The sequence below is a fragment of the Peromyscus leucopus genome, chromosome 3 (genome assembly GCF_004664715.2).
Source record: "Peromyscus leucopus breed LL Stock chromosome 3, UCI_PerLeu_2.1, whole genome shotgun sequence".
Classification (NCBI taxonomy): domain Eukaryota; kingdom Metazoa; phylum Chordata; class Mammalia; order Rodentia; family Cricetidae; genus Peromyscus; species Peromyscus leucopus.
This window is the reverse complement of record NC_051065.1, coordinates 48974406-48993647: the sequence shown is the minus strand read 5'-3', so window position 1 is coordinate 48993647 and position 19242 is coordinate 48974406. Positions and strand designations below refer to the sequence as shown.

Genomic DNA, 19242 nt, shown 5'->3' with positions numbered 1-19242 from the left:
TTTAGTCTTAGCAACTGTGCCTAGTCACCAAATAATCACCCAGTCCCAAATTCTGACTGTCTCCTCTAGGGACAGCCCAGGTTTGACTGCTGGCCTGTCGCCCTGGCCCTAGCCAGCTCAGACTGTACTAGGGAAGCTCTATAGAATGGGCGGTTTAAATGCTAGGCAGGTGTTCTCTCTCAGTTATGGGGGCTGCAATTGGAGAACAGTGTCCTGGAAGTTGTGGCTTTTGGTGGCTTCTCTTTTGTGGTTTTTAGGGAGCCACCCATCTTGCTATGTGCTCACAAGATCCCCCTTTGGAGACAGTGTCTCACTGTGTAGCTCAGGCTGGCCTCAAACTCACTATGTGGCCCAGGCTAGCCTAGAAGTCATAATTCTCCTACTTCAGCCTTCTGGATGCTGTAATTACAGATACACACCATCATCTCTGGATCAAGGCTCTACTTAAGATTTCATTTAATGTTAATGGTTCCCTGAGAGGCCACATCTCCAATCCAACTACACTGGGAATTAGATCAACAACATATGGATTTCAGGAGGACACAAACATTCAGTCCACAACAACCCCCAGAAGAAATCCATTTTTAAAAACCAAATGGTATCAACATTTTATGTGATTAAAAGTCCAACCTATGAGCATCTCGAAAATGTTGGTTAAAACAAAAATAAAAAAATCACTCATTGTCCTACGAAGATGAAATACAACAAAATGAAAGCCTGCCTTAAGCTCTGGGTGGGAGAGCACTGGGTTTCTTCTGGTCCACACATACGCCACATTCACCTGCTTGTCTGAAAACTCAGGGGAGGAGCTACAGGGCTCCTTCCACAAGCCCAGCCCACAGAGCCTTGGCTTGAGTGGAACTCGTGTAAGAGTAGACATTCTGTAACAGTGGTACATACACAAGGAAGAAAAACTGAACCGAAGGCTACTGGCCAGCAGCCAGATCATGCTCCATTGTCTTGTGATGTTTTCTCTGCATTATTTCTCATTAATTTTTTTTTTTTGTTTTACCCAACATTTTCGAGATGCACATAGGTTGTACTTTTAATTAATTATTTTCTCATTGCATTATTATTGTGTTACATGCCCCATCTCATATCGTATTAATCCAGGTAAAAATGTCATTATCCATTCAGTTGCGACAGATAGTAGGCATGGCATAGTAGAAAACTGCAACCATATCAGCCAGCAACAAAGCATTTTAGTCAAGTGTACGTGGGAGAAGCCATGGTAGGCAGCTGGTCCTGGCTCTTCAGGAGAAGCCATGGTAGGCAGCTGGTCCTGGCTGGCTCTTCAGGAGAATCGATGGTAGGTAGCTGGTCATGGCTGGCTCTTCAGGGGAAGTGATGGTAGGCAGCTGGTCCTGGCTCCTCTGAATTACCCAGGTCTGCATTTGGACTCAGTGTAAGAGAGCTCTCCTAATACACATGCCATGATTCTAGCTTCCGAGACATTTGTATAAGTCAAATTGTATACTGTGTTTCACTTGGTGTCTAGGGAGACTTTCATTCCAACAAGTTATGTTGGTGGTGGTTTTGTTTTTTAATTCTCCTCTGAAATATATATATTAAAACCCTTCCATTTTCAGTATTTTATTAAAATAAGATTCACTTGAAAAAAGCTAAGCTTACTAGGATAATTGAAGGGGCTGTAAATGGCTAAGCAGGTAAAGGTGCTTGTTGCCAGACAAGCAAGTTTCTTCTCTGGGAACCAAGGTAGAAGGAGAAGGCCAAGCTCCAAGTTGTCCTCTGACTGCCACATGTGAGTGGCATGGACACACCCACACATACATACTGAGTAACAATAAGTTCCCTAAGATAACTTGAGAATGACAGCCAGAGAAGCTAGCTAGAGAGATGTAGTTTAGATAGTATTGAGTTCTCCAAATATTAGGGAAGTCAGATTTCTTGGGAATGATGGCCTGGGAGACATTTTAAGGGACCCATCTACACACATTCTTGTACAATGGATTTTTTCAGTGTATGGTTTATGAGAAGTTAGGGGAAAAAATGCCTCAGACATGAAGAATTGATACAGAGTCACCAAAACCAAATCAGACTCACCATAAGCATTTCTCTCCTGAACGGACTTCAGGGTAGATAGATAGCTGGGTCCATGACACTCCCGCTTCAGCCAATCCATGACAAGGTCTCCTGCCAACTACCGGGAAGGTGATGCCAGGCTGAGTATTTACTTGGGTTCATTCAGACTGGCCAGAAGATTCTGAAAATTCTGCAGATACCTGAAGTATCACAGGCCTGCGCTTGAGCCAATCTGCATAATCATGAGGTAAATGAAAACTTAGAAGGCATATTACCAAAGTTTCAATGGAACAAAGAAGGAAGGGCCACTGTTCCACTTCGAGTTATAGGAATGTCCTGGGGCTTCTGGGACCTGCTCCCTCCTACACCACTACAGGTAATGAAGCCCTGATGTCGGAAGTGTGTCCCCATAGGGCATACGGGGCCAGCTGGCAGGGTGCCATGAAAGGGAGGGACCCAACACAGCCACACGTCCCCCAGCATCTCCACAGCTGTTCCACCATGCCCAGGGTTTTAGGGCAGTTTAGGGGGGTCATTCTTCCCAGAACAGCTGAAGACAACTTTTCATAGAAATAAAGGCAAGAGAAATGCAAAGCCCGGGGCTGGAGCGATGGAGCGGTGGACCAGTTCCTCTTCCAGAGGACCTGGATTTCATGCAGCTCACAACTGTCTGTAAGTCCAGTCCCAGGGGACCTGACGCCCTGTTCCGGCCTCCTCAGGCATTGCACACCCATAGTTCATAGACATATTTGCAGAGGGAAGATATTATATTGGAATGGATCTTTTTACCAAATAAACCAAATAAAACTTTTTTTATGCAGATAAAACTTTTTTTTAAATACAGGGAAAAAAAATTTAAGAAGAAACACAAAGCCTTTCTAATGAATGGACCCTAAGGGCTAAAGGATCAGTTGCATTCAGTTATGATTCATGGAAAAAGACATTGTGGCTTTTGTCAGCCTGAACCTCGATATTTGCTTGTGGGCTGTGTCTTCTGCAATGGTCAGCATAAACCTGACCTTGCTACTGGCTTACAGGGTGAAGATCACACAATGGGATTAATTTACTGTTTACCAGATAGTGCCTGAAATAGGACCATGTTCCACCTCTGGGTTGCTATTCGAGAATAACTCTTTTGAAGAGGAGCAATAAGAATAGAGAAAGGCGTACAAACTATGAAACCAGTGAGATTGCTGTAACACATCTGCTTCCCATCACTATCACAAACACTTGTAGCCATCAACTTAGAAAGAGAAAAGGTGGTTGTGGGTGGCTTACAGTTCTAAAGGTTTCAGTGTGTGACTGGTTGGATCCATTGCTTTGCTTCTGTGGTGGTCCATGACGGAAGCACATAGCAGAGCAAAACCCCTCATCTCAAGGCCAGAAGTGGAAGAGAGAAGGAGGAAAAGACTCATTCCATAGTCCACTAAAGGACATATTCCCAATAGCCTAGAGACCTTCTAAGAGGATACTTCTAAGAGGATCCAAACTGTAATAGAGGGAGCTGGATTTTACCTCAACACAGTAACATATCTCTGACAAGTAGATTAACATATATAATTTTTCCCAGTGTCTTAAGATTTGAAGAGCAGAGAACAGATATTGCATAATCACTGAAATCCATCTATCTGTCCATCCATCCATCTGACACATAATTACACATGCCAGGGTCTAGAGATTGAAAAACAATAGAACAGACTGACAAAAACCTCCCCTGACTTCAGACACTTCGTATTCTAGCACCGAAATACTGACGACCGGGTGCTGGAGGGATGGTCTAGAGGTTGGGAGAGCAGATGCTCCTGTAGAGAGCCTAGCTTCAGCTGCCACTGCCTGTATTGCATCACTTACCTGTCACACCAGCTCCAGGATGCCCCAAGGCCTTTTCTGGTGGCTATCGGAAATGCTCCCCACCATGGACACGCACACACATAATCTTAAAAGTAAAATGGGACAGGGTGGTTGGCAGAGGTTAAGAACACTTGTCATTCCTGCAGAGGAGCTGAGTTCGGTTCCAGGACCCACATGGCTGCTCACAACCACTTGTAACTCCAGTTCCAGGGGATCACGCTACCCTCATCTGACCTCTTCAGTACCAGGCAGGCATGTGATGCACATATATACAGGCAAGACACTCATGCACATAAAATAAAATAAATCTAAAATTTTAAATTTTAAATACAATTTTAAAGTTTCTTTAAAAAAAATAATAATGAGAACTAAACATCAGGCACCATTTCAAAGTATGATTTCTGTAAATGTTCAGAGGAACCTGCAATAGCATGTTGCCTCAGCCATGATACTATTCTAGAATGTGTGCCAGTTCAAATGATCCCCCTTGACAGTTCGAGCTTGGCCTCTCAAATATATAGGCAAGAATGAAAGGCCATAAGGAGTTCTACCCATGCGAGCGATTCTGTTGGAAGTCAAAGTGATGGACAGCCAAACCTGCGATCGGAATGTGTTGGAGTCAGCTGGCACCACAGAGATGTACAGAGACCTTTCTCTTGGAGTTAGACATTTTCCACGATAAAATATTTTAATATTAAGAAGCCAGCAACAGCCTTGTGCAGGTCAAGAGTTACGCTGTCTTGGAAATTTTAAGCAGCTGAAACACAAATGAAAAACCATCTCTCAGAAACACCATCACGATAACTTCTGGGTTAATTACGAAGTTGAAGCGGCTGACCCTCAGGTCCTCTGGATATGAGGTTCTATGTTCTGGTCGGAGATTTGAAGTCTTAATTGGAGCAAGCATGCATGGACTTGGGGTAGCGCCAGGGCCAGGACATATGGAGTGTGGTCTAGTTGCTCCTAATGCTAACCACATGTCAGGAAGCCGAGCGCTGATTTGAAGTTTTGTCTAAACACTTAATGATCACTTCTATAATTACTTCACCAGATTTACTTTTGATGCTTTTCTTCTTTTGTGCTTCTGCCACAGAAAGCTTGCTTAAGCTTAAAATAGGTCTTTACAGACACTGGATTTACAGATATTGTGGATACTTCCTTAATCCTAGCCTTGTGCAAAGTACCTCTGAAATACAGTCTGTTTTCCCAGAAAGCACTGCGTGTAACCTTGTCTATCATCTGCAGCTGATTTAGGCACGATGCCCTAATTGCGCCTCTGCTATCTATTAACAGATGACACCACTCATCAGCCAAGCCTGTGAACGTCTCCTGGCTCACTTAAAACACTATGCAGCATCCAGAGACACATTCGACATCCAGAGGTAAGGCTGCTCCATTACAGGTGAGAAGTCACAGCCCTGAGTGGCTGGTTCTTGTGACAGTACATAATTGCTGGAAAATTACCTGGGGAGTAGCAAACTGGAAATGGCAGACTTTCCCAAGAGCATGGATGGGCTGACTAATGAGGAAAAACCCACTTAAAACAAGAAACAAAGCAACCTGACCCAGGGATGTCGCCTGCTGAGGAGACTCCAAATAGGCAGTGGTTAGTCCCTGACTAGACCTGCCCTCTGACCTCCCTGGACAAAATGGACAAGACATGCCATAGCAGAAAGGACAGGAACTTTAGGGCAAGTGCCTACGCTTTCACATCAAGAAAAATTGTGAGGCCAGATGTGGTGGCACATGCCTTTCATCCCAGCAGTTGGGAGGTAGGGGCAGGTAGATCTCTGTGAGTTTGAAGGTAGCCTGGTCTCTATAGTGAATTCCAGGCCAGGATTGCACAGTGAGACCCTGTCTTAAAAAAAAAATGAGTTATGAGGCTGAGGCTATAGTTCAGTTGATAAAATGTTTGCTTGGCATGTACAAAGCCCTGGGATTAATCCCCAATACCACATGATACCTGGCAGGTTACTGTACACCTGTAGCTCTGTATCCTGGATATTGGCTACATGGGGAATTCAAGGCCTGCCTGGGATACCTGTGACCCTGTCTCAAAAAAAATTACAAATTAGGCCGGGCGGTAGTGGCGCACGCCTTTAATCCCAGCACTCGGGAGGCAGAGCCAGGCGGATCTCTGTGAGTTCGAGGCCAGCCTGGGCTACCAAGTGAGATCCAGGAAAGGCGCAAAGCTACGCAGAGAAACCCTGTCTCGAAAAAAAAAAAAAAAAAAAAAAAAAAAAAAAAAAAAAAACAACAAAAAAAATTACAGATTAAAAAAATTATGTAAGCAAGGCATATGATCTGACCTATTCAAGAAACAAAGGCAGGAAGGTTACAAGTTCAAGGCCTGAATAGGCTAGAGTGAGCTTAAGACCAGTCTGGGTGACTTAGTGAAACCCTATCTCAAAATAAAAAGTTAAGAGGCTGGAGAGATGGATCAGCAGCTAAAATCACTTGTTGCTCTTCCAGAAGACATGGGTTCAATTCCTATCACCATGTCAGGTGGCTCATCTCTGTCTATAACTCGGTTCCAGGGAATCCAAAGTCTTCTTCTGGCCCCCAAGGGCACTGCAGGCATGTGGTGGTATACATACACACACTCAAGTGAACACATATACACATAAAATAAATAACTAAATCTCTAAAAATATGTAAATAAATGAAAGTGGGGGATAGGCGGGGATCTAGTTCAGTAGAATAGAGTGCTTGCCTAGCATGTACAAGGCCCCAGATTCAATTCTTGATTGAGTTAAATAAATAAATAAATAAATAAATAAATAAATAAATAAATAAATAAATAAGCAGTGGATCATTTATGCACAGCAGCAGCCACAGCTCAGTGGCGGGCAGGAAAGTGATGTTAGGTCTACACAGCTGACAATTCAAGTGACTGACTTTTCTCGTAGCCACCTTTCGATGCTTTCTGCTCAGTCATGGCGGGCAGCAGACTGGGACCGGAATGCCCGCCGAGCAGGCACAGCTGACTCAGAATTCTCACTGCTAATAAAATCGCAGCATCGCCGATGCCAACATTTACGTTGTGTCCAACTGTTGATGGAGCTCCTCATCCACACGCTCTCAGATGGCGCAGAAGGTGGAGGAAGATAAGGGGCCTCCTCAGCGAGGGAAGCACAGCAAATAACTCTTCAGTCTCTGGACTCATTAAGTATGAGGGTCTGGTGGAACGGCATTCAGTAGTCAGGCGTAGTTTTTGCTTCAACAGGGAAATCTGTGATCGTTTGCAGGAATGTTTTCAATAAGAGCAGTCAGAAGTTTGGAGGCATCAGTCACGGAATTTACTCTCCACTGACAAGCTGGTCGCTGCAGAACTCATGCAGAAGAGGATCTAAATGTGTCTGTATCCACGACACACACAGACGTTATAATTATAGAAGAATATTAATAACCCAGTTATTAGCGTCCTTAAAACGACCTGAAGATGACAATGCCTGCAAGAAAACAAAAAGAGGGCTGGAGAGATGGCTCAGCAGTTAAGAGCACTGGCTGCTCTTCCAGAGGCCCCGAGTTCAATGCCCAGCAGCCACATGGTGGCTCACAACCATCTGTAATGAGATCTGGTGCCCTCTTCTGTCTCAGGACTGGTGAGGTGGCTCAGAGGTCAAGGGAAGCCTGGAAAACTTAGTAATCCAAGCCTGAGCCACAAAAACCACACAAAGAAAGAGGCCGACCACCCCCACGCAAACGCGAGCCGTTTCAATGTGCCAATGATAGAGATGACAGGGTGGAGGGAAGATGGAGGCAAGAACGGACGTGTGATGTGCGCCGTGGCAGCATGCCCCCATCATGCACACACTCATACATACACACACCATGTGCGTGTACACAATAACAATAAATACCTAACGTTCTATCAAAGAAGAATGCTAGTTTAAAATGGCCTTTGGGAGGGACAGGCTTCCTAGCCTGAGGTTAAGTTTTTCTATGGCTATTAGAAGACACATTTCCTTTTGTTTAGAAAAGGCAATGTGCGTTTTCAGTAATAATATAAGTAGATCCCGGAAGCCTGCCCCAGAGTCTGTCTGCTATCCATTCGAGGGAGAAGAACCCTTGCTTTTGTTTGCTTTGGTTGTTGTACTTTCAAAAACTGCCAAGTTATCAGGTGTGGTGGAACGTGCCTTTAGTCCCAGCAGGGGAAAGGCAGAGGCTAGCCAGGGTTACATACATCTCAAAAAAGGCAAGGGGGAGGGGGGAAGGGAGAGAGAGAAAGAAAAAGAAAACTAAACAAAACAGTTTTCCAAACCCATTAGAAGGGAGGGGGTTAATAAAATGAGCAAATGACGTTCATTCATCAATGCCAATTCGACAGCTGTCAATTAATCATTAGATTCTGGCCTGAGAAGGGCTGTACATGCATGGGGGCTCAAGTCCCTAGGCTTTGGGGCTCCTGTTTCCCTCCTCACAGGAAGGCCCCCTCCCTCCCCTGGAAGGTACGCACCTTGAGTCCAGCTCTCTTCTGAGGCCTGAGTCAGTGATGCCTGCCCTCACCTTCTCTCCCATAGCTCCCCTGAAAGGCTTCCGCTCATATCCTGCTGTGGCTGCACATGCGGGAAGCTTCCCTTCCACTCCCGGGCTCAGATCTGCGGGAAGTCCTCTGTGGTGCTAGGACCAACCACGCAGACCAGAAGGGGTGCACTGTGGGAAGGTCAAATTCCAACGCTTCTCTCTCCACAGGTGTTACTGCTGTTACACGACAAATGTGGTGGCCAGTGTGGCCTTTGGCACCCAGGTGGACTCCCAGAAGGCTCCGGAACACCCCTTTGTGCAACACTGCCGGCGTTTCTTCGCCTTCTGTATCCCCAGGCCCCTCCTGGCTTTAATCCGTGAGTGCATCCCCTGCCCCGGGTGAGGAGACCAGACCACCACCCCTTGGGACAGCTTGCAGGGCTGAGTCCCTTCCACTAGGAAAGGTCCCTGGGGGGGTCTCTGAGAGTTGACTTGCAAAGACTTCTTCTTCCTGGGGCCACCAGAATCCTCCTGTCACAATCTGGGGTGACTTATCACCAGCACAGGGGGCCTCTGTCACACCAGGGTCAGAAAACTGATGCATAGAAAGGCAACGTCAAGGCTAGAACCCAAAGTCTCTCATTTCCTAGGGCTTTGGGCTTTTTGGTTTTTCTTTCCCCCCCTCACTCAGAATCCTCTTCTGAGGGCTTCTCTACCAGAAGCCAATGACTCCTAAACTGGAAACCACCCAATGGGTCACTGGAAGGAGGCTTACTTCTCACAAGACTAGTCCATTGATTTTCAAGGGAATCTTTGCCTCTGGCCAGTTCCAGTCTCTTCCCACTTTATGGAGACGGGCCCGCACTTCTCAGCCTCTCTCACACTGGCATAGTCTAGACACGCCTGGGCCACTTCATTCTTATTTCTCCCTCCTCCCCCTTTTCCTCCTCTTCCCTCACTTCTTCTTCCTCCTCTCCTCTTCCTTTTTTGAGACTGGGTCTTCTTTACACAGTCTTGTCTGGTCTCCAGTGAACAACCCTCTTGCCTCCCCCTCCTGCGTGTCGGACTTACGGACCACTCGCCAAATTCTTTTTCCTCACTTCTGAGCCAGTTTCTGTGGGAAGCCTCTCCCCTCCATCACCAGCACACTGAAACTGTAGGCATCTGTGTGGGTCAGTCAGCCCCCTTCCTCGTGTCCAGGAGGTCTGTGGGGCTAAGGCCACCCCTCCTATGCACCTCTAGCCGTCAGACATTCTGTCCCATGAGGCAAGGAGTTCCATTAACAAGGCCCCGGCTCTCTGTACATCTAAACAGGCTGAGGTGTGTGAGTGTCGGGATCTACGGTCTCCAGCCCGACTCAACACAGAGGGTTGTGTACAAGCTGAGAATCTAGAGTCACCCCTGGGCCCAGCACCTCTCGCAGGGAGCTATCAAGTGTCTTGTCCTAAGGGCCCAGGCTGCATGTTGTAAGGCAGGGGGATATCCACAGTGGCTGGAGCCAGTATTCTTGTCAGGAGCTGCAACAGCGTGTCTTAGGGACAATTCAAGTGTCTGCTGTGGGGACACTCATTCCAGAGAAAGACAAATACAAATGGCCAGAAAGTTAATAAAGTAGACATACTTCTACTCTCTGTGAAGGCTTGACACACTGCCAGTCACCTATTCTGTCCTGAGGAACTGCAAAGACACCCCCCCACACACACACATACACACATGAGATTGGAGCTAGGGATTTCCAAGTGTGAAATTGGGTTTGCAAGGCCAGGGACACATGAGGACTCACTTTATTGCACAGGCATTTAACGAGGGCTTACTGTGTGGGGGGAACGGGCTAGAGAGCAGAGTTCAAGTCAGATCCAACCCTACTATGAGAAACAGAGTCTGTAGGGAAGACGGGCCTCCCAAGCGACTCTGATTCAAGACCGCCTCTTGCTTCCGAGTAACAGGAGTCTAATAGCCCTGGTTCATTATCACTCCCCCTTCAATGCCACTTTTGTTTTTCTCTTTCAAGTATCATTTCCATCCATAATGGTCCCATTGGCCCGGATTCTGCCCAATAAGAACCGAGATGAACTGAATGGCTTTTTTAACAAACTCATTAGGAATGTGATTGCCTTACGGGACCAGCAAGCAGCAGAAGAGGTAACTATTTTAATAGGATGCAGCCTGCAAACAGAATGGAACCTAATGTGGCGTCTCTCTCTCTTTCCTTTCTCCACCCTCCCAACCCTTCACATCACATGGGGCTGTCTTTTCTGAGTCCTCCATTGGGAGCTTTCTGGGGGCCAGTGGAAAGCAATAGGAGGGAGGGGAGGAAAGGATGGTAGGGAGAAGCCCCCAGCAATGTGCCTGTTCCTGGTGTGAACTGTAGAATGAATGCCAGCCCCTGAACTGTCTCACACCACCTAGATATTACCCCAAGCACGGGTTGCAATAACCCCACCCCCAAATTTTCTAAGTAAGTGCCTCATGCAATTTTTATGAGCATAGTCTTTCTGCTGAGAAATAGCAAGATGAAGATTCATAGCATGAAGAGCATAAATATTAGCAAGAAGTTTGGGCAACTGTCAATCAATCCCACACTCTCTTTCCTCACGGAGATTCTTGCTAGAAAATTTGCGGTTGAGGCCTCTGCTCTGTTTAGCATGCTCCTTTGTTTCCTTTTTCCCTTACAGGCTTACACTCTGCTTGGCACATAGTATGGATAAGTAAATATTGGTTGAACTTGACTCTGAGTAGAATGGCATTTTCAGTGTGAGAAATAATCTTTCAGCATCAGGAGATACTCCTGCCCATGCTAAAGGTGTCCATTAAGGATCTCGTTGCATTAAAGACAGTTACTAAAATGAAAAAAAAAAAAATGGGCTAAAAGGGCTTTCCCTTCACTGCCTTGAGCAAGATGGAGCTTTAAAAGGGTTTTCTCAAAGACAGTGGCTCAGAGGGATTCAGGAGGCCTGATGGTTAAGGCATTGGCCTAGAATGAAATCCGAGTCAATTAGTAGCTTGATGCACTTAGCAGCCTTGGGCAGCAGCCTGTCCTACTCAGCTACACACCCTGGGGACTCTGTAGCCACTTTTTCTGGATAGGGAAGTATATATACGCTCTGAACCCCTTGGCCCACACCACCATCAGCTCCACTCAAATGCCCTTAGAGGTGGGGAAAAATGGGCCATCTGGTATACCCGGCCCCACTCTGAAGCAGACAGAAAGGATAAGACAATTACATTCAAATCTATGTTTCTGGGCTGTGAGGAAGAGGTCTAAAGGACGAGATAAAGAACCATTTCAAACCTCATCATTGCTGCAAAGGGCTGCCCTGTGAGAGCTTACACACACACACACACACACACACACACACACACACACACACACAAGCCTGAAACCTACTTGCTGTAGAACCAGGCTGCAAACTCAAAAACCATTGCACTGAGTGACTAAGAGGTGAGAGGTTATTAAAGAGCCAATTACTGGGATTGCCTCAAGCTTTTCCTTTTATAAACTTTACAGCTATTTGTTTCAAACAATGAGTTGATCTGAGAAAAACCTCCCAACCACAAATCCAGGGCTGCCCGTGTCAAGACAGAGCTATAGAGTTACTAAGAAAACTCACTTAGAACCCATCTGAACTCTGTATACATTCCATCAAACAGATGTGTGTTTGCACAGTGAAAATGCCACACAGATGTTAAAAGGTAAATATTTTTCTAAGCTCTAGCCGATGGGCGGATTAGACACCTACATCTATCAGGGCATGTATTTTTCTTGGATATAACCATAAACCAGCCCTGTTTCCATCCTAAATGGGCAGCTTTCGCATGGCCTTCATGATGCTCTGTGAAAGGAAGAATCCCATCTGCACTAATGTTCCTCTCTAGCTCATGAGCCCTAGAGAGAGGCCCTTTCCCCTGGCCTCATTAGCTGGCAGTTAAGACAGATTTCTGCAAGACTTCACCAGCCCTTTTAGCAGTCTGGCTGGGCTGGGATAAGAGGAAAAAATGCCAGCCACCATGCTGCTTCTGGAAAAATACATGGTGTGGCTACGGCTGTGAGATGCCTGGTCATCACCCTCCTCCACCCAAGAAAAGCTACAGCCAAGCCTCAGGGACTAAACTGTGCCATGAGGCCTAAGGGGAAGTTCACTTTGCTTCTCTAGTCACAGCCAGGCACTCAGGGAACCTCAGATATCATGTTCCCCCGTACCATCTTATTCCAACCCGTGACATGTCAGCAGTGGGACCACAACTGCCACCCAGATGCTGACCAATAACAGTGAGGAAGTTTGGACAGCAGAATGAGCAGGGTCAGGGAAGAGTGAGGAAGCCCAGGCTTAGCCTTTTTCTCTGCTATCAAAGTGGGAACAGGCTGGTGGGAAATAGAGACCTTGCCTTCTTGGCCTCAATGTATGTGAATCTTTAGTGGTGAGCCCTGCCAGGCTTCCAGCAGACGCCTTTGATGGTAACCACCTGTTCATCAGCAAAGGCTTCCTGCTCCCAACAGTAGTTGAACAGTTGAAACCAAACCCAATGCACCCATCCCCAAGGGCATCTGTTGCTTTACATTCTGATTTGTAGAAGATTCTATTGCACGTTTAATATGCGCTCAGGTGGGGGAAAAGGAGGGTCTCACCCTGGGGTTGCTTTTCATCTCATGGAGCAGAAAAAGTAGCCACACATGAAATGCCAATGAACTTAAAAGATGGAATTACATGCTGATGTGTGGGGCATAGATTATTCATGCAACAGAAATTCAGAAGCCAATGAATTGAGAAAACGCTGCAACTAGGAAAGTACTTTGAAATTATAATATTTTCCTGTTGGAGGTTCTGATACTCTCCTCTTGCTGTTTTAATCCCATAAACTTTAGAAAAGAGCAACATCCCAGTTGTCATTCATCACATTAAAGGACATTTCAAAGAAAGGATGTGTTGGGAATACACTCTGTGAATGCCAAAGCAGTGGGTAAACACTCCTATAGTTAGAATTAGTGGTAGTCAAAATGTAAAGGATATGCAAATTACTGATAAGGAAGGTAGGAGAAATGATAAGAAGGCTTTATTCACTCAAAGGAGATTGAGGATTACTGGAGAGAAAAAAGGGACTCCGTAGGAAGCAGGCTGCCAAGTCTGGAGACTTTGAAGACAAGGCAGCTCCCCGCTACATGCCCCCATCCCATCCTGTTGTCTCTCTACTGTGTGAGAAAACTTATAGCTGCCCACTCTGTCCTTGCATGATAAACAGTAGACATGTGCTCTGATTTAAATCTATCAGGTATTTTCTCATTGGGAATTCAGCCAACAGTACAAGAGTGTAGAAAGTGTTAATCAAAACTAAAAGACCTTGGTTTTCCCACCTCCTCTTGCTCTAGTGATCTGCTGAATATAGATGTGACCAATGTTGACTACACATGAAGAATACACATAGTTCTCTAGATTGTACACTTACTGTTTTTGAAGAATGAGGTCCCACTGTATCTACTAAAACTTGCTTTATTTCAAGCATGTTTTGGGGATGGGTAGGAATCAGCCTGAATGAAATGGCCTGGCCTCATCTAGAATAGATGAAGGTGGTATGGTACATAAACACAAGAGAATACTATTTGGCCTTATAAAAGAATGGAATCTGTTGGTTTTCAGCTACATGGATAGAAACTGGAGGACATTATGTTAAATGAAATAATCCAGGAACAGAAAAACAAACACAGAATGCTGGGTATGTGGGAGCTGCAAATCTGATCTCAGAAATGAGAATGATTGTCACTGGAGGCTGGGAAGGACGAGGGGAAAGGGAAAGAAGGTGGTGGGGTACCCAAACCCCAGTGAGTAAGAGGACTAAGTTCTGGTGTTCTCCAGCTCAGCAGGCTGACTATATTCACATATACGTGTGACTGTTCTGGGAACAACTACAAAAGGAGAGTTTAAAGACTCCAGACACACAACGCACACATGATAGATATGGAAGACAGCTCTCACCATCTCACATTGCATGCATTAAATTGTCACACTGTTGCTCCGTAAGTCTGTACAATGGCAAAGAAGGCAATAGCCTCATCTTTTCACGGGTGTATTGGTCTGCCCCTCACTGATGTCCTGAGGGTCATTCAGGAGGTCACCAGGCTCTCACCATTTCAAATAACCCAGTGACAAGAACCTGTACCTCCTGAGTTGTTCAGGAGCTCCACCCAGGAGTCTCCTCCCTTGTCCTCCAGCCTCATTCTGTGGCTCTAATGTACCTTTCTTCTCTTGTCCTCAGAGGCAGAAAGACTTCCTGCAGATGGTGCTGGATGCCCGGCACTCCACAAGCTCTGTGGGTGTGGAAGACTTTGACATGGTCACAGAAGCCCTGTCCTCTACCAAGCGCACTGTGGACCCTCCCCAAAGAAGCCACCCTACATCCATGTCTAAGCCTTTAACCACGGATGAAATTGTAGGCCAAGCCTTCATCTTCCTCATCGCTGGCCATGAGATCATCACTAACACACTCTCTTTCATCACATACCTGCTGGCCACCCACCCTGACTGCCAGGAGAGACTTCTGAAAGAGGTGGACCTCTTCATGGAGGATCATGTGAGTACAGCATGTGTGTGCATCTACAAGCAGTGGATTCAGTGAAACTTTGCTTAAAAACTTGTTAAAACCACATTCTAAGTTTGTAAGATAAAATAAGGTCACACCCACCTTCGCCATCTCTCTGGGCTAGCAAGTAAAATGGGGTGTTCAGAGGAAAGAAAAGAGCCCATAAGACTGGCTCTGGAGGCCTGCAGAGGCCAGGAAGGAGTAGGGGGTCGAGGGCAGCCTTAGGGAAGGAGCCTGGTTATGGCATGCTCTGACTGTGGAGAGGCCTCTGTGAAGAGAGGAGACGGGAGTCAGCAAAGGGGCACGTCTGGAGGCAGGCATAGACCCGGGACACCAGAGGGACCAGGAAGGAGAGAGCAGAGGAGGAGCTACAACCAGACAAGAAGATAGAATGGGGCTGAGAGCCCCAAGCACAGATGCGGTCTGGGAATTCCTTGGAGATGAGGCCCCTCTGTAGGAGATCGCAACAACCTTCCAAGGGGGTTGAGCTGGGCTGCTTTCTTAGGATGCTGCTGTGTGCACTGCCTTGAATCACTTTAAAAGTCTGTACTTTAAATAAGAAAGTCCCCACAATGGAATCTTGTTCGTCATATTCGGATGTCATTAGTCAACAGTTACAATGTTGGAATGTAGCTCATTCTGCTATTGGAAGTGTTAGGATCTAGGAACTGCTTCCTAGAAAAGTCTACTTCTTTGTCCTACTGGGGAAGTGGAGGCAAAGGCACTCTTCCCTCTCCAAGTCACTTCATAAATATTTGAAACCTGAATAACTGTTACTAATTGCCCCAGTGTTTAACTCCATATGAGCCTGCATGGTCAACTTCAAGTTCTTTGATGTTAGGACAACTGCTGAGCCAGGTCTCCCCAGTACCCCGCTCATACAGATTGATCTTTTGAGTTGATGCAAGAGTTTGTATTTCTCCTTATTACTGTTCCATCAGTCAAAATAATTTTGAATCTGGATTCTGCCATCTGTCATATTATCATTTCCTCCAGCTCATGTCATCTGAGACTTGCTAACCATGTCTCCCATTTCATCCAAGTCATTGATTAAGATGTTGAACGGGACAGGGCTTCCTCCGGACTGACATTGATCCATGAATCAATATTCTTGGAGCATGGCGTCTCAACAAGCTGCGAATCCAGATAACCCACCACTGGTCTCAGTGTGCTCTCGGGGTAGTTATTTAATATTTGCTTCCAGGTGAAGAGCAGGGGGAAGAGGCGTCAAAGAGGATGGGGCGTGTCTTGTGACATGTTGAGTACCAGGTAACAAAACTCTGAGTCAAACTGAGTTTAGCAAAACCAAACATTTGTATTTATGGGACAAAACCCTGCTCACTTCGGGAGTGAATAAGACTTCAGGAAAATATTTAGCGAAGCCTCAAAGATACCCTCAGGCCTTTGTCTTTCTGACCTCCGTTTTTGGCTGTTTCTTCCTGTTGGCCCCATGTTTGGCCATGCTGTCCTTGGGAAGCCATAGGAAGCCTGCCCAGAGTGCCTGGGACCTCACGCTTCCTCATTCCTCGCCATCAAATAGGCTCTATGACTGAAAATTCCCGGTCACGAAGGTCACTCTGCTCACAATGCTGAAGTCGCTGTCCACCCCTGGGCCAGTTTTGTGGTCAGGGCATAGGGACACAAATATGCCTAAGCAAATTGACTCTAGCCCCAGATCAAGTGTGCTGAGGTCCCATGGTTGAAGACTGGGCAAAACTCCTTCTGAGGAAGGCAGCAGAGGGAAGGTCAGCCCTTAGTCTGAAGGGCGCCTTGTTATGACAGAGGCTTGGGGAAGCTGCAAATGCTCCAAGAGGTGGGTGGGGTCATTCTCTTCACCCTGAGGGGATTAACGGCCAATAGTCTGTTAAGCAATATCCCTTCCAAATGAAACCCTCCAGGGCCACATAAGATGTGCATAATTAGTTCTAGACTGTGGTATCATCTAGACAGTAGCAAAGCCCCAGGAGTCTGCCAGGTTCATCAGCTACAACCTATGTTGGGTCTGGGTATAAGGCTCTGGGCATTGCAATGCTCCCACACAAAATCCAGTGGCATGCCCTCACCTCTACCATGGCCTGAAACTGGCCCTGGAAAGTGATGCCAATTCACCAGAACCTGGCCTCCTCCAGCCTCTGAGCCTAAGAATAAGGCTTCTTTCTTCAAAATGCCACCTCCCATGGGGCTGTGCTCAGTGTCCCCAAGCACTGGGGAGACCCATGGGCACGCGAATTGATTGCGCCAGGTACAGGTTTTCAACCTCTGAGAAGATGATTTGAATGCAGATTCCAGGGCCCTGACCATAGAAGTTCTGACTCTGCAAATGTAGTCTGGGAGGAGACTGCATTTTTGATCAACAGTCCCACAGGTGCTGATGCACTTGTCCCTGGTTCATTTTGAGAGTGCGGCATTAGACATTTGGGACCTAGAGCCATCTCCCGAGAAAAAAGCTCTGCTCCACCCATGCAAGTCCCGAGGGTCATTTTCTTCCTCTGGACAACATTTGGGGTCCTTTTTGACAGATGGGAATGTCTCCAGGTTGTCTTTTTTTATTTTTAACAATAAGAGGGAAAGTCGGAGAGCAGACTGCTTTGTGCAGCCTCGCTCACAGTGCCCACTCCATGAATAGTTGTAGGTTTTCTTTTTTTCCCCTTCCTTTTCTTTCTTTCTTCTTTTATTTATTTATTTATTTTTACTATACTCAGAACTCTGTTAATATGGGCCATCTGTCAGGACATGGAAATGCAGATTAGCTGTTCACACATTAAGTATTTCCCTGAAAATATTCCCCAAAATTTGCATGTAAAGTATGATTTGTTATAACTTTCCTGCTGCTTTCCATTCAACAAATATCTCCTGAGTGCCAGTTAATGCCAGCTTCTGTGGCTGCAGACATTTCCTGTGCACGGGGTGCTCTGGCCTAGCTCTAGAGGGCAGGACCTCTTGGACAGCCTGCCATTCAAGTGGCTGGATCCTGGCTCTAGGTCCTTCTCCCTCTTCCTTTAGGAATGTGGTAAGAGGGTAGTGACCCTCCTCTATGACAAAAAAAAAAAAAAAAAAAAAAAAAAAAAAAAAAAAAAAAAAAACTGCCGTCTGGGACTGCTTCGGGCAATGGGAGAAAATGTCACCCAATAGGCAGTCGAGAAGGTTCAGCTGGGAAAGCCACCTCCTGCTCAGCTTAATGAAATGGGTTCAATCCTCCTCCACCAACCTATACTATAGAATGAGAAAAACAGCCTACCTGACACTACCACCTGACAGCCACACTCTAGCAGTGGCACCCCCAAACACACACACACACACACACACACACACACACACACACACACACACACACAATAAATAAATATAAACAACAACAGCAAGTAAAGCAGGTAGACTCCAGGGCACAGCAAACTCCAGAGGCTGGCTCCCACCAGGAATGACTGATTCAAGTGTCCCAGCCCTGTGCCCAGCTGCGCTCTGTCTCTTGGTTTCAGTACCTTCGGGCACACTCGCCATTCTCAGTCTCTCCTGTCACTCCAGGAGAGCTGTGTCACCTGGATTTTGAACAGTGTGAATTAAATGAGGCGCACGAGGAGCTTTTGTTTCCTCCCATTATTACTTTAAATGCACTCTCCTGTTTTTCGAGTGTGTTGTATGTGCATGCATGTACGTGTATGTGTTCACATGCCTGTGAAGGTCCAAGATTGACACTGGGAGTCTCCCTCCAATGCTCTCCATCTTATTCATTGAGACAGGGTCTCTCAGGTGAACCCAGAGTTTCTGAATGGCTAGTCTGTCTAGCTCTGAGGGCTCCCCATCTCCCCTTCTGAGTGCTGGAATTATAGGTAAGCTGCCACGCCCACTCAGCCTTTCAATGACTGTCACATCTCTGCAATATGCTGCCACACCTTACTTACACACAGGCGTCAGGGATCCAAGCTCGGGTCCATTGCTTGTACAGCAGGTACTTTACCGACTGGGCCATCTCCCCAGCCCTGGCTGAGAGGGTCAGTAGGAGGAATCCTACCTCGATTTGGAACTGTGAGGCAGTAAGTACCGTCTCCCGTCTGGCGATTCCTGATCCAGTGAGCTAGCATGAAATCCCTCTAGCACGGAGCTGCACCTCCAGCAGCTCTGACCTCTCTATTAGGAACATGGAGACAGGGGAAAAGCATGACTCTTTTTTGGAAATGCTCACACAGAAGTCCCACTGAGGCTCAGGGACAGATCCCTCAACCAGCCACTGGCAATGAGAACAGGAGGTCCTGAGTTGTCTTAGGCCTGGGTCACCTGTCCATCTCTGCAGTTTGGCAAAGAAGGCAGGCT

At 46.4% G+C, this 19242-nt stretch overlaps 1 protein-coding gene across 2 annotated transcripts in view; it reads left to right on the top strand.

Moving 5' to 3' along the window:
- Positions 1–19242, top strand: part of Tbxas1 (thromboxane A synthase 1) — a 170674-nt gene that overhangs the window by 102291 nt on the left and 49141 nt on the right. For both annotated transcript variants that reach the window (XM_028889303.2, XM_037203632.1), the window contains 4 exons: positions 5188–5276; positions 8590–8738; positions 10373–10503; positions 14611–14925. In XM_028889303.2, the coding sequence (XP_028745136.1) occupies positions 5188–5276; positions 8590–8738; positions 10373–10503; positions 14611–14925 (684 nt within the window). The remainder of the gene's footprint in view (positions 1–5187; positions 5277–8589; positions 8739–10372; positions 10504–14610; positions 14926–19242) is intronic.